Genomic DNA, 14149 nt, shown 5'->3' with positions numbered 1-14149 from the left:
AAAAAGGTTGAAAGTCCCCCAGTGACATGCCTTTACACTGTCAGCTTTCTCAACCACAAAGAGAACAGTACTCTGACTGCAGCCCAGAGCCAGGGTACTTTAAAAGCACTTGAGAAGCACAATGCTACCAGGACACACTCAATATCAAAAATCAAACTGAGAAAGGAAGTGGGTATTCTCTTACAAGCAGTGACCTCACCCTCAATTTTTTGGTTCGGTGAGTTCTATCTAGACCAAGAGTCCAGAAGTGGATTTGCCAAGGGCTGTGGTCTAAAGATAACCTCATCAGAGGCAGACAAGCAGTGAAGGAGTCTGTTAAATCCCAACCTCTGAAAGGACAAACAATAGGTCAGTGGTGGACTTTGGGAAAAGCTAAAGGGTTGTAGAACCAGAACATACAGGACTTTTATGAGATCAGCAAAGGAGAAAAGGATGCTATGACTGAGAGAAATCTGTGAGGGCAAAATAATACTCTGAGGTCTATCTAATCTTCAACGTGGAGGCAAAATCCTTATTATAAGGCATGAAGAGGTATGGAGCAGGCACCCTGCTCCAAATTTCCTCCCTGTTTTAACATCTGAAATTTCCAGACTGAGTTTTCCTGTCCTCAGCTGACAGCCACAGAACTAAGAGAAACAGAATCCAGGGTGAAAAGAGAACTAATTCCAGATAATGGAGCAGTGCAGGGAAGGTGGGTGCCACAATGGGGTGTCTTTTTTATACCTGAGAGCAGTGCTTCCCTGGGTAAGAAGAAAGAAGCCCTGAAAGTAGTTTAAATATTCAATGGAAAAATTGGCTACCTTAAAATTTAACTTAGCTCAACTTTTACTCTCCTAAACATACTTCAATTATCAGGATACCAGTACCCCAAACCAAACTGTCACCTCCCAATGAGATCCAGGTAATGACTAGCAAAGTTTGAGCTAGACTCAATTCTCCTGATTCCTACAAGAGTGCTCTTTCCACTAGAAAAAATTAGGGATTACCAGCCAAAAAAGACAGAAAAATATCAAAGTGTTATTGTTATTGTTTTACAGCAAATCTAAGTAAGGGGATGAAGTACCAATTCATGTCCATACATCCACGTAAGTACAACATACCCTGCTGACTCCACAATCATTCTCACCATGTGTAATAATGATAAAGTAGTTTTCATGTATACCTATTTTGACTGTACTTTATCATGAAACCAGATGGCACTTTTTGCAAACTATGCAAATGAATTATGCCCTTGTTCTGCCTTTCACCTACTGTGCTAGAAAATTCCAATGACATTAGAGGAACTATTAGAAGAGCTACCTGTGGACTGAATCATTCATTCAAAAACTACTCACTGAGCATCCACCACTGTTTGAGTTACAGAAAATATGCAGTCAACAAGAAATGAAATGAGGGTTCGAAAATAAGTCATAGCTGGGCATAGTGGCATGTGCCTGTAATCCTAGTGACTTGGGAGGCTGAGACAGCAGGGACTCTGAGCCCCCGGAGTTTGAGCTTGTGGTGAGCTATGATCGTGCCACTGCACTCCAGCATCAGTGACAGGGCAAGGCTGTATCTTTTTTTTAAAGGGTCATAAAAACCTTGGACAGCATAAGGGGAATGACGTTAAGGGCAAGTTTTCAACCAAAACTAGCCCTATTATGTAGAAAGAATGAACATGAGAATTAGTAACAGACAAGCCTGAGTATAGATACAGGTTTCACCAGTAACAACTGCACAAATATGAGTAACACAAGTTGACAGAATTATCTGAATTCCACATGTCAGAAATCCTGGAAAACTGAAAATTCCCATAATTTAATGTCAGACCAAATCTCACAATCCATTTGTGGAAAAATGTGATCTGAATTTTTCATAAACTATTTTTAATCCTTAGTTATTCCATTTAATGTGACCATGTGTTTCATTAGTAGACTAATAACACTTGTCTGAAGTTATATGCTCTATCTTACCTTTCTAAAATCTAAAAAAAACCTGGGATTCTGAAATATATCTGTCTTCAGGGAATTCAGATAATGGTTTTGGGCTTATAGCATAAAAGGTTATGTTTGAGAATTTAACAAGATAATATACATAAAGGCACTAAGGACAGGGACTACAACATTTTAAACTTTAACTGCTGCCAAAACAGAATTTATATGGTGAAAACAGAATTTAATATAAACTAAGGCCTTTACAGTGGAACCTACCTTTTTGTATTTAGACTCTTTGAAATATATAGTGTGCACCTATGGAATAATCTACATATTGACAAATAAAATGAAAACTAAAAACCAATCTCCTTGCCTGGACAAGGACCTCAGAAACCCCACCTCAGCTCAGACTCAGGCTGTGTCTACCACATCACAGCTTCTTACTATTGGAACTTTCTGGCAAGGCCCATACAAAATGCCATATCACCTAGTCAACGGCATGCTTTGTGAACCCTGAAATGTTGGTTGAGGCAAGTAAACATCTTAAGCATGGAAATTATGTATCTTTTTCTTCTCAGTATTCCCTTCTGGGATACTGGCACAAAACATAACATACAATTAGAGTAATAATCACTAATATTTATCCAGGTCTTACTCTATGTCAAGTGCTATAGCAAATGCTTTATATGCATTAACTCATGAAATCATAACATCCCAGAAGGTATATAATATTTACATTTCAAAGACAGGTTAAGGAACTCACTGAAGCTTTCCTAAGGAGTTAAGTTTGCAGAATTGAGATCTATAGAGGTGCCCTGTTCAGTAAGGTAGCCAAAAGCCACATGTGGTTATTTAAATTTAATTTAAAATGCTGTTCCTCTGTTGCATAAGCCTCATTTCAAAAACTCATTAGCCACATATGGCTGAAAACTACCCTACTGGAGAGGGTAAACATAGAACATTTCCATGATTACAGGGCATTCTGCTGGACAGCACTGTCCAAATCCTAAGCTCATATCCACCATGGTATATAATCAATGCTCAATAAATACTTGACAAATTAAAACTGAAAGAGGGGAATATAACCTTAATTAATCATAATTAATTAAGATTATTAAGAAAGAAATGTCTTTCTCCTACATGCTTGTAGGAGAAAGACAAAAATAAGCAGCTAATCTTCAAGACTAGTATGTATTCAGCTCAATATTCTAGTAGATTATGTACGTTCATAGAAATTATCAAGGAATTATAAATAGATGGGGAATTGTTAAAATCCTCTGCCAGGGAAAGAAAGCACACTGATATACTTTTTTTTTTTTTTTTTTTTTGAGACAGAGTTTCACTCTTGTTGCACAGGCTTGAGTGCAGTGGCATCATCTTGACTCACTGCAACCTGTGCCTCCTGGGTTCAAGCTATTCTCCTGCTTCAGCCTCCCGAGTAGCTGGGATTATAGGTGCTCACCACCACATCTGGCTAATTTTTGGTATTTTTAGTGGAGACAGAATTTCATCATCTTGGCCAGGCTGGTCTCGAACTCCTGACTTCAGGTGATCCGCCCGCCTTGGCCTCCCAAAGTGCTAGGATTACAGGCATGAGCCACCGCACCTGGCCCTGATACGCTTTTTAAAGCCTTTCAGCCACACGAATTGGAATCTAACGGGTTTTCTGGTTAATCCTGGTTAACCAGAAAATAGAAGTCTACAATTTAATTCAGATGTTTCACGATTTGTTTCATGATGGCATTTTATTTTGTTTTATTTTATTTTATTTGAGACGGAGTCTCACTCTGTCACTCAGGCTGTTGGAGTGCAGTGGCACAATCTCGGCTCACTGCAGCCTCTGCCTCCCGGGTTCAAGCGATTCTCCTGCCTCAGCCTCCAGAGTAGCTGGGACTACAGGAGCACACCACCCGCCTGGCTAATTTTTTGTATTTTTAGTAGAGACAGGGTTTTGCCGTATTGGTCAGGCTGGTCTCGAACTCCTGACCTCAGGTGATCTACCCGCCTCAGCCTCCCAAAGTGCTGAGATTAGAGGCGTGAGCCATCATGCCCAACCTCATGATGGCATTTTAATTTTATCATCTATTTCAATTAATAACTATATAGAAAATCTCCTTATTTCAACGTTAATCCTTATTTTAATAACACTTCTAGTATATATTCTACTCCTAATCCTGTGTGGTTATATGTATTTTAATCTTGTCCAATAGTTTAAAATGAAAAACATAAGCTATATCTGATAACCTGGATTAATAATATAGAACTGAAAATAAAGACTTACTTGCATGGTCAGATTATGCTATTATTTCCAAATCTAGATGGGGAGTATACTATTGAAAGAGTAGAATAAAGTAGCTACAACTAGTTAAACTCACAAAGGATTCTTTCACAGGTATTGGGCTAAAAACACAGTATTTTCAGCAGTTTTGATGAGGAAATCAGAACACGGGCAGTCATTCTGAAATAAGAGGCTCAGATACAGATGATTTGAGAACCTACTAAAATTGTGTGCAAAATTGCATATATATGTACATTACTCTGAGTACAGGGTTCTCATATTCTTAAAGGGGCAAGAATGACCTAAAAGGGATAAGAATGATTATAATTAAGACTCAGCACCAGACGTGGGGGCTCACACCTATAATCTCAGAACTCTGGGAGTCCATGACATGAGGGGTCTCTTGAGGTCATGAGTTAGAGAACAGCCTAGGCAACACAGCAAGACTCTGTCTCTATTTTAACTAACTAAATTAATTAAAAAAAAAAAGTTAAAAAATTAAAGGGGGTATAAATTAAAAGGAACAGTATCTACTCCTAAGAGCAGTTAATTCTTTCAAGTCAAACAGCATTTTGCCTGCTTAGGTAATATTTAATATTTCAGTGTTAATTCAGAACATTTATTTCAAGTACGGTATTACGCTCGTGGCAAATATTCTTAAATATTTTACATTTAATTTTTAAATTAAATTTAATTAAAAACATTTTCATTTTTAGGGTTGTCTTAATTTTGTCACATCAAGAAGAACTTTGTTTTAAAAATAACCTATGGGGACAAATCACAGGGTAGTACTGTTTTGCAAAATCTTTACTGGCAAAGCACTGTTCTGGAATGGGCTTAATAATTCACATTTACTCTCTCATGAGTAATGTGGGCATGTTAAATTAATGCTGATAAAATTGGTACAGTACATCACCACACATAGCTACAAAGCACAATACCTATCTAAATTATATACAAAACAAGCATAAACCTGGCAAGAATGACTAGCTGGCAGTTTTAACAAATACTGTGAAGAATTCAAATACAATCCAGACTATTACATTAACGGGACAACCCCAGGGAATAGGACCCCCCCACTTCCCAAGATAATCATCTCAAACTCTCAGGACCCATTTCATGCTCGTTTTTCCTCTACTACCCTAGACCAACTACAGTAAGAACAGTCAGAAATCTTACCCTCCCCTGCTCTCTTAGGCAGCTGTCCACTGACAGAATAACTCAGTGTTAGCCAGGTTAGAACGATAATGCTGGATAATATAATGAAGACGGGCTGAGCATGGACCTGTAACTCCAGCACTTTGGGAGACAGATGCAGAAGGATTGCTTGAGCCCAGGAGTTCAAGATGAGCCTGGGCAATATAGGGAGACCTCGTCTCTACAAAAAATAAGTAAATAAATAAAAATTTGGCTGGGCGCGGTGGCTCACGCTTGTAATCCCAGCACTTTGGGAGGCCGAGGCGGGCGGATCACGAGGTCAGGAGATCGAGACCACGGTGAAACCCCGTCTCTACTAAAAATACAAAAAATTAGCCGGGCGTGGTGGCGGGCGCCTGTAGTCCCAGCTACTCGGAGAGGCTGAGGCAGGAGAATGGCGTGAACCCGGGAGGCGGAGCTTGCAGTGAGCCGAGATCGCGCCACTGCACTCCAGCCTGGGCGACAGAGCGAGACTCCGTCTCAAAAACAAAAAAAAAAAAAAAAAAATTAAATAAAAATTTGCAAGGTGTGGTGGGGTGCGTGCCTGCTACTCAGGAGCCTGAGGTAGGAGGACTGCTTGAACCCCAAGAGGTCAGGGCTGCAGTGAGTTGTGATCTCACTCCAGCCTGGGTGACAGAATAAGACACTGTTTCAACAACAACAAAGATGAAGATAAAGGTGGTACTCTATTTCAAGCAAAAAGAGGGACTTAAGTTTAAAAGTTCTAGAATTTAAGACAACTCCAGAGTGTCAGTAACATGAGGGGAACGAGCTAATTAGAAAAGGATATTACAGTAGAAATGCCTCAGGGGAACATGAGATGGGGAAAGTGTGAACAATTTCCTGGATAAGCCAAGTTCCAATTTTACCTTCTGATAACCAGCAAATAAAAATAAGGGGAAATGAAATAATGATAAAAATCCATCAACAAAAAGATTTCTAGATCACAGGTATGATACCTTATAGCTATGTTACTTCATATACTATTGTTTAAACAAGTGTATATGAGCATAAGCACTTCAAAAATGTCAATGAGAACCATCTTGCTGTACAACCTAAGCCAAAAAAAAAATACATATTTTACATAATGCTGTATTCGTGTAACTAAAGCAGAGATGATGATTTGTTCTTCTCTAGCAACTAAAATGTGCTACTTTAATAAATATGTACTCAGTGTTTTCAAGCCAATGAGGGCAACCCACAAAATGGGTATGAATATTTATACCTAAATCAATAGTAAAAAAGGATAGACAGTGACTGTAGGGGGTACAGAGGAGGTGGGAGATGGGGGAGACCAGTGTGTACCAGTAGGAATAAAATGGGAAGTTCCAAAATGTAATGGTATAAAAGCATTATATAATCAATCCTAACAAAATGCCACTGCCTTAGAAATTTTACTGAATTTCTCTGGTCAGTGAAACTTTCTTAATAATTGCTGGAAAGCTTTACGTTTTTACAGTATAAAAAACTTTACAGCAACTAATAAATTCTGATGCTAGCCCCTCTGATCAACAGTGCAGTGCTGCCAACCATCACACTGTGATGCTGTGAAATATGCTACGTCTAACTCTTCTAATGACAACTTAAGTCACAGGACCTATTGTAAGTGTTTTCATCTCATGGAGACGGCATAAAATTACTGCCTATGGAATCAAAAAAATGTCTTGTACAAAGATTAAAATGACAAACTGTAACTTTTTCTGATTTTTCTGATGATTTTTGTTACCTCTTCCTTTAGCGCATGTTTCCGCTGTTCCAAGCATATCTCTTTAGCTCTCATCATCTGCAAAGTTTCCTTAGAAACTGCATACTGGAGTTTTTCCATCCGTTCAGCAGCCGCTGCCCATGAGGCTTTACCAAATTTCTTCTGATCAGCTCGCATTCGATCATACACAGCTATTAATAATTTTTTTAAAGAGAAATTAAGACAAATAACAACTTAATACTAAAGCATTTGAAAAAGATTTCACTGACCACACAAAGAGAAATAAATCCTGCTGTCATGATAAACTGCTTATAACTTTTTTCTTTTTTTCTTTTTTGAGATGGAGTCTCACTCTGTTGCCCAGGCTGGAGTGCACTGGCACGATCTCAGCTCTCTGCAACCTCCGCCTCCCGGGTTCAAGCAATTCTCTGCCTCAGCCTCCCGAGTAGCTGGGATTACAGGCACCCACCACCATGCCCGGCTAATTTTTGTATTTTTAGTAGAGATGGGGTTTCACCATCTTGGCCAGGCTGGTCTTGAACTCTTGACCTCGTGATCCACCCACCTTGGCCTCCCAAAGTGCTAGAATTACAGGCGTGAGCCACCGTGCCCGGCCAACATTTCTAAAACATAATTTGAGACTATCTTAGATTCTAATGTCTTCAATCTGTCCTCAGAAATAACGTTCTGCAGTTAAAACACTTGTAAAATTAGCTTTCAGAAACTTTAAAAATACTCTCACATGTCCAGTGTTATTAACTTTCAAAGTTTTGAGGAAAGCATTAATTCTGTGAGGTTTTATGCTTTTTTTCTCAGTATGTTAGTAGAAACACAATTATTTACTATTCATATTTAAATTATATATATTTAAATATACGTATCTATGAAAAGACTGATAGGACGTGCCTTAATTTGCTAATAGTGGTTTTCTCTAACTGCTGGGATTATGAGTGATCTTCATATACTTTTCTATGTAATTTTTCTGAATATAAAATACTTAACCACTCATTTCCAAAAATACGTAAAGGATAAATTTACTGAGAAACCTACCTTTTTGAGCTTTAGCTGTTATTTCAAAGTACTTGACAGTAAGATCTTGAATAGACAGTACAGCCATGTGAGCTTTCCGCTGCCAATCAGCATCTTCTTTTTGTAGACTCTCAATTCTTCGAGGTCCCAGATAATCGTTCTCCATGGAAATCTTCAGAGAGAAACAGAAAAAATTAAGAAGTCTTTCTTCTACTCATTCCTCAAACATTTAAAGTTTATATACCACAAAGAATACTTGTTCTTCCCTGCTCAAGAGGATAAGCTATTAGTTTACAAAACAAGTGAATTAACAATAATACTGAAGATATTTGACATAGAAACCTATTCCCCATTTTGCCCTTTCTTCCATCCCCCTCTCACTCCATACATAGGCAAAGGATATATACCAATATGTTAAGACTGATTGTTTTTAGGTGTCTTGATGAGGAATTTATTTCCTCCTCTATGATAAAATATCTTTTTTGGTTAAGACTTATTTATGCCCCCCAAAAATTACTTAAATTGTTTATTTCCTTAACAGCCGCTATATAAAACAATTGAAAACCTGGATTTTCACAATGACAATATAAAAACCAGCCTATATGCATACTGAAAAGACTTTAGATAACAATAATAGAGGAAGGCCAGGCACGGTGGCTCAGATAGCTGAAAATCAAAGGATAGACAGGAATGAACCAGGTGAATGCTAAAACAAAATTTAAAGAAGTGATAATATTAAAAGTATATTTCAAAACACTACATAGGTATGTTTTAACATGGAAGAAAGGTACAATCAAGAACTGCAATGGACCACTTACACATACAATCTTGCTTTACCATATATAGTGAAATAGCTATCAGCAAGTTATATATGAAGCCAATGACAACTTTATTAGGATAAATTAAAAAAAAAAAACAGGCAAAATGTTAACCCACCCATGACACACTTAAAAAAACACTGATCAAGTATAATTAAGCCACTAAAAAGCTAGTAATGAATTCTGAAGGTAGAAATAATACAACCCATATTCTCCCTGTTTTTTGTTTTTCTTTTTGAGATGGAGTCTCGCTTTGTTGTCCAGGTTGGAGTACAGTAGTGCGATCTTGGCTTGCTGCAACCTCCGCGCCTCCCAGGTTCAAGTGATTCTCCTGCCTCAGCCTCCTGAGTAGCTGGGATTACAGGTGCCCACCACCACACTCGGCTAATTTTTGTATTTTTAGTATAGATGAGGTTTTGTCATGTTGGCCAGCCTGGTCTCGAACTCCTGACCTCAAATGATCCGACTGCCACAGCCTCCCAAAGTGCTGGGATTACAGGCGTGAGCCACCACACCCAGCCTACAACCCATAGTCTCTGTACATTCTTGTCTGTTCATCTCCAAGTTCATCCTTCTGTCTTGTGATGCTAGGTTTGAGAGTGCAAATCACATTTAGCCTTGCCAATAGAAGAGTTTGGAAGAGGGAGGAGATATGCTTCTATCTGCATCCCTTGACTTCAACTGGTTGCTGTTCCTATCAGCATCACCCAAGCCTTATTTCACCCCAGCATCAGCAGTTCCTTTCTGAAGCAATAACAGAATCTAATTTGCAGTTTTTTCAACCCTAGGCTCATAGTACAACCCCCAAGACAAACCAACCCCTCACTACTGAATCCTCTGAGAACTAGGTCTCTCCATTGAGCACCAGGCAAGCAATGCCCTCTTTTTCAGGTCAGCTCCACGAGGTTCCTCCTCTATGCTTCAGTTTCAATAATTCCAACCCCTTCTCTTTGTTTCTCCAACCCTAGAAGTGGTAGCTGTTTTTACAATTGCTTCCTCTGAGGTACCTTAGAGTTACTTTCTTGCCTTCTCAATTGTCTGGTTAACAACTTTATACCTAATTAACAAATTCTTTATATTAGATTCTCTCTGTTGAAATAACTAGTTTTTCTGATTAGCTCTCAACAGACACAACTATGGAACAGAAATTTAATAGTGTTCAGAATTCAAAAATCTTAATACAAAAATCATTCTTACTTGCATGGTTAAGTCCACGTACCATTTATCGAAAGAAAAGTATAAAACTTGCATTATGGTTTTTTTTTTTTTTTCAGATGGAGTCTCGCTCTGTCACCCACACTGGAGTCAGTGGCGCAATCTCAGCTCACTGCAACCTCTAACTCCCGGTCTCAAGCAAGTCTCCTGCCTCAGCTTCCTGAGTAGTTGGGATTACAGGAGCACGCCACCACACCCGGCTAATTTATTTTTAGTAGAGATGGGGTTTCATGATGTTGGCCAGGCTGGTCTTGAACTCCTGACCTCAGGTGATTTGCCCACTTCGGCCTCCCGAAGTGCTGGGATTACAGGCGTGAGCCACTGCGCCCAGCCTATTGCGACTTTTTGAAGAGGAAAAAAAAATTTTTTTTAAACCTGTGGAAAGTTATTTGAAAGTAACTTGTACTTTGTTGTTGGATTAATGTTTTTACCTTTATGAGTACAGCTACAAATACAAAGAACATAAACATGCTTTCTATGCTTTTTAATGCTGTCTTTTAACTGACTTTTGAAGTTTCATAGCTTTAATGTTGCAGCCAACTGGTAAGGAACTTGTTTAATAGTTCATTGTACCTAAGACATTAAACAAGGGTACTAAGTACTTTTCCTAACTTGGCAAATTTGAAGATGTGCAGCACTGGTTAGCTGGATCATGTGCTAAAAACAATGACACCTCTGTTTTCAATTTCAGTGCTAGAAAGAAAACAGTGCCTAAACTTTTTAACACGGAAAAAAGCGTGTGTCAGCTAGGACAGTGAAACTAGTTTATAAATACAAATTACCTGGCATGGAATTATTATGAAGCACAGCACTTGGATACTGGCTTTTATGTAAGAAACACAGTAGGGGGGAAATCCACCTTAGATTCTTTGGTAAAACAAATGCCAAGATAAATCTGTGAATGTACCATCACGAAGAAGATGAGGGGAAAAAACTGTGAATATACTAATGTAACAGCACCCACAATGCAAATTTTCCAGACCCTGGAGTTGCCTGAAGGTGACTCTTGAATGATCTGACATGATTAGCTTAGTATCTATTCATGGGTTTTTATATTCAGAGCAAATATTGTTGAGAGATTCTTACAGCTAAGGCAAGTGTGAGAAACTATGCTTTTTTTAAAAAAAAAGAGAAATCGAAACTCAAGTGAACTAAAGGAAAGTATAGCGCAGGTGAGATATGAGTATCTTAATGTATAATGGTGGCACTACCTGGTTCACAGTGTGCATGCAGTGGATGCATACAGTGGTAAAAACTGCACCCTGCACAATAAATAGCACCCGGCCGAGGGGGTGGAGTAGATACTGAAATGCAGCCCATGCTTTGCCAGGCCATGTGTATTTGTACACTTGATGAAAAAGGGCTCTTTCCTAATTTGTCTGATGGGTGAGTGGCAGTGGGCGGGTGGGGGACAGGGGGTGCAGTTTTCTATTTCACAGAAAGGCACCTACAGACTTGCCCTGGGGGTTGGGATAAGAATGAAATGCACATTCAAGAATTTACTAGGAGACAATTGGCAAAATGAGGTGACTGGCTACAACAGAAAGAAATTCAACTGCCTTCCAGTTTCTAGCTTATTTACATTCAGGAAGTATTTAAAAACAAGTTGGACAATCTGTTTGAAGTGCTTATGGTTGATCAAGATGATGAGTATAGGCCAACTGGCTCTGAACCATTAAAGACACTGGATTTAAAAATCTAGAGGTTCGTCTAGTTTCAACTTCATTTTACTTTCATTTGAAAGTAACTTGTACCTTGCTGTTGGATTAATATCTTTACCTTCAAAATGTGTTTATAGCTACAAATACAAAGAACACAAACATGCTTTCTGCACTTTTTAATGCTGTTTTTAACTGACTTTTGAAGTTTTGTAGATTTAATACTGCAGTCAACTGGTAAGACCCAGAAAAACTCAGACCCAGAAAAATTGTAACCTTCAGTTCAGTATGCGAAATCCCTAAGCTGGTTCAAGTCCTGTTTCATTAGGCTAGTGGTTCTCAAACTTAAGTGTGTATCATAATCACCTGCAAAGCTTATCAAAACAAAGATTGCTGAGGTCCATTCCTAGAGTTTCAATAGACAAGATCTGAGGTGAAGTCCAAGAATCTGTATTTCTAACAGGATTCCAAGTTATACTGATACTACTAGTCAGGGGATCACATTTTTGAGACCCAATGTAGTAGACTTAGAATCTGTGAGCTCCCTAAAGAGGTGTCTATCTCAGAAAGACTTCCTGGCCTAAAATAATGCTGGGTAGGCAGGAGCTGCTTAATGCTTAACAGGTGAGATATTATGTTAATATCATAAATATTAAATGTAAAAACAAATATAAATACATTATACATTTGGGATGCCAAGTTCTCTTTCCTATCATACTTTAATACCTAGGTTAATGAAACCATTGGAAATCAAGCTCTTCTTAAAGAGAAAAGGTCAATTATTTGGTTAACAACTTTATACCTAGTTAACAAATTCTTTATATTAAATTCTCTCTGTTGACGGCTGGGTGCAGTGGCTCACACCTGTAATCCCAGCACTTTGGGAGGCAGAGGCGGGTGGATCACCTGAGGTCGAGAGTTCAAGACCACCCTGACCAACATGGAGAAACCCCCTCTCTACTAAAAAATACAAAATTAGCTAGGCATTGTGGCGCATGCCTGTAATCCCAGCTACTCTGGGAGGCTGAGGCAGGAGAATTGCTTGAACCCGGGAAGCAGAGGTTGCGGTGAGATTGCACCATTGCACTCCAGCCTGGGCAACAAGAGTGAAACTCCGTCTCAAAATAATAATAATAATAATAATAATTATTATTATTATATATTAATTATTATTATTATTATTATTATTCTGTTGAAATAACCGGTTTGATATTTTGATTAGAACCCAACAGACACAACTGTCCACAGAATATAATAACATTCCAACCATCTTTCTTCTCATCTTCTATAAATCCTTAGACTAAAAGCATACCAAACAATTCACACCGTGTGGATAACAGCAGGTTTTGCTATCAAACACGTGTTCAATCCCAACCACGCTACTTTCTGGCAACCATCAATGGTGCTGGATTGGTGTGAAGATTCAATTAAGTTAGTGCCAATACCACATTACCTGGTTAAAGCACAAGCACTAAGTATAAGCACTAAACCATTCCTCTTTGTATATCTCTTCATCAGGAATATTCTCTATTCCAATCTCTGACAGAGATTGTAACGTACCTACTTCCTACTGAAAATTCTTATTCATTCTTCAATAGTGAAGCACTAGATAGTCCCTCTTTTTACATATATCTTTAGGCACTGATCACCCCATTGTGTGTGCTTCTTATGTAAGTGTGTGCATTCTTCACATTTAACTTTTTTTAAAAAATCACCTTTATTGAGATATAACTTGCATACAAAAGCAACATTTTGAGTGTAAATTGTGATTGATTTTGACAAATGTATACATTCATTTTTACCATTAAAATCTAGATTTAAAGAATCACGGCCGGGCGCAGTGGCTCACCCTTGTAATCCCAGCACTTTGGGAGGCCAAGGCAGGCAGATCACGAGGTCAGGAGATCGAGACCACGGTGAAATCCCATCTCTACTAAAAAAATACAAAAAAATTAGCCAGGCGTAGTGGCGGGCGCCTGTAGTCCCAGCTACTCGGAGAGGCTGAGGCAGAAGAATGGCGTGAACCCGGGAGATGGAGCTTGCAGTGAGCCGAGGTCATGCCACTGCACTCCAGCCTGGGCGACAGACCAAGACTCCGTCTCAAAAAAAAAAAAAAAAAAAAAAAAAAAAAAAAAAAGAATCACTCCAAAGAAGTCTGTGGTGCCTGCTCCTTGTCAATTTCCCCTAAGCCACCCAAGGCAACAATTATTTAGCTTTCTGTTAGTACAGATCAAAATCATCATTTCTAGAATTTCTTTTATTTTTATTTTTTGAGACGGTGTCTCGCTCTGTCCCTCAGGTTGGAATGCAGTGGCATGATCTCAGCTCACTGCAAG

General features: G+C 38.7%; 1 protein-coding gene across 3 annotated transcripts in view; it reads right to left on the bottom strand.

The window, feature by feature from the left end:
• Window positions 1-14149, bottom strand: part of JMY (junction mediating and regulatory protein, p53 cofactor) — a 97898-nt gene that overhangs the window by 29655 nt on the left and 54094 nt on the right. For all 3 annotated transcript variants that reach the window (XM_055298013.2, XM_055298014.2, XM_063612816.1), the window contains exons 3-4: window positions 8144-8294; window positions 7115-7284 (exon numbers count right to left, since the gene is read on the bottom strand). In XM_055298013.2, the coding sequence (XP_055153988.1) occupies window positions 7115-7284; window positions 8144-8294 (321 nt within the window). The remainder of the gene's footprint in view (window positions 1-7114; window positions 7285-8143; window positions 8295-14149) is intronic.

The sequence above is a fragment of the Symphalangus syndactylus genome, chromosome 11 (assembly GCF_028878055.3).
Source record: "Symphalangus syndactylus isolate Jambi chromosome 11, NHGRI_mSymSyn1-v2.1_pri, whole genome shotgun sequence".
Lineage (NCBI taxonomy): Eukaryota > Metazoa > Chordata > Mammalia > Primates > Hylobatidae > Symphalangus > Symphalangus syndactylus.
This window is presented reverse-complemented; position numbering and strand designations above follow the sequence as displayed.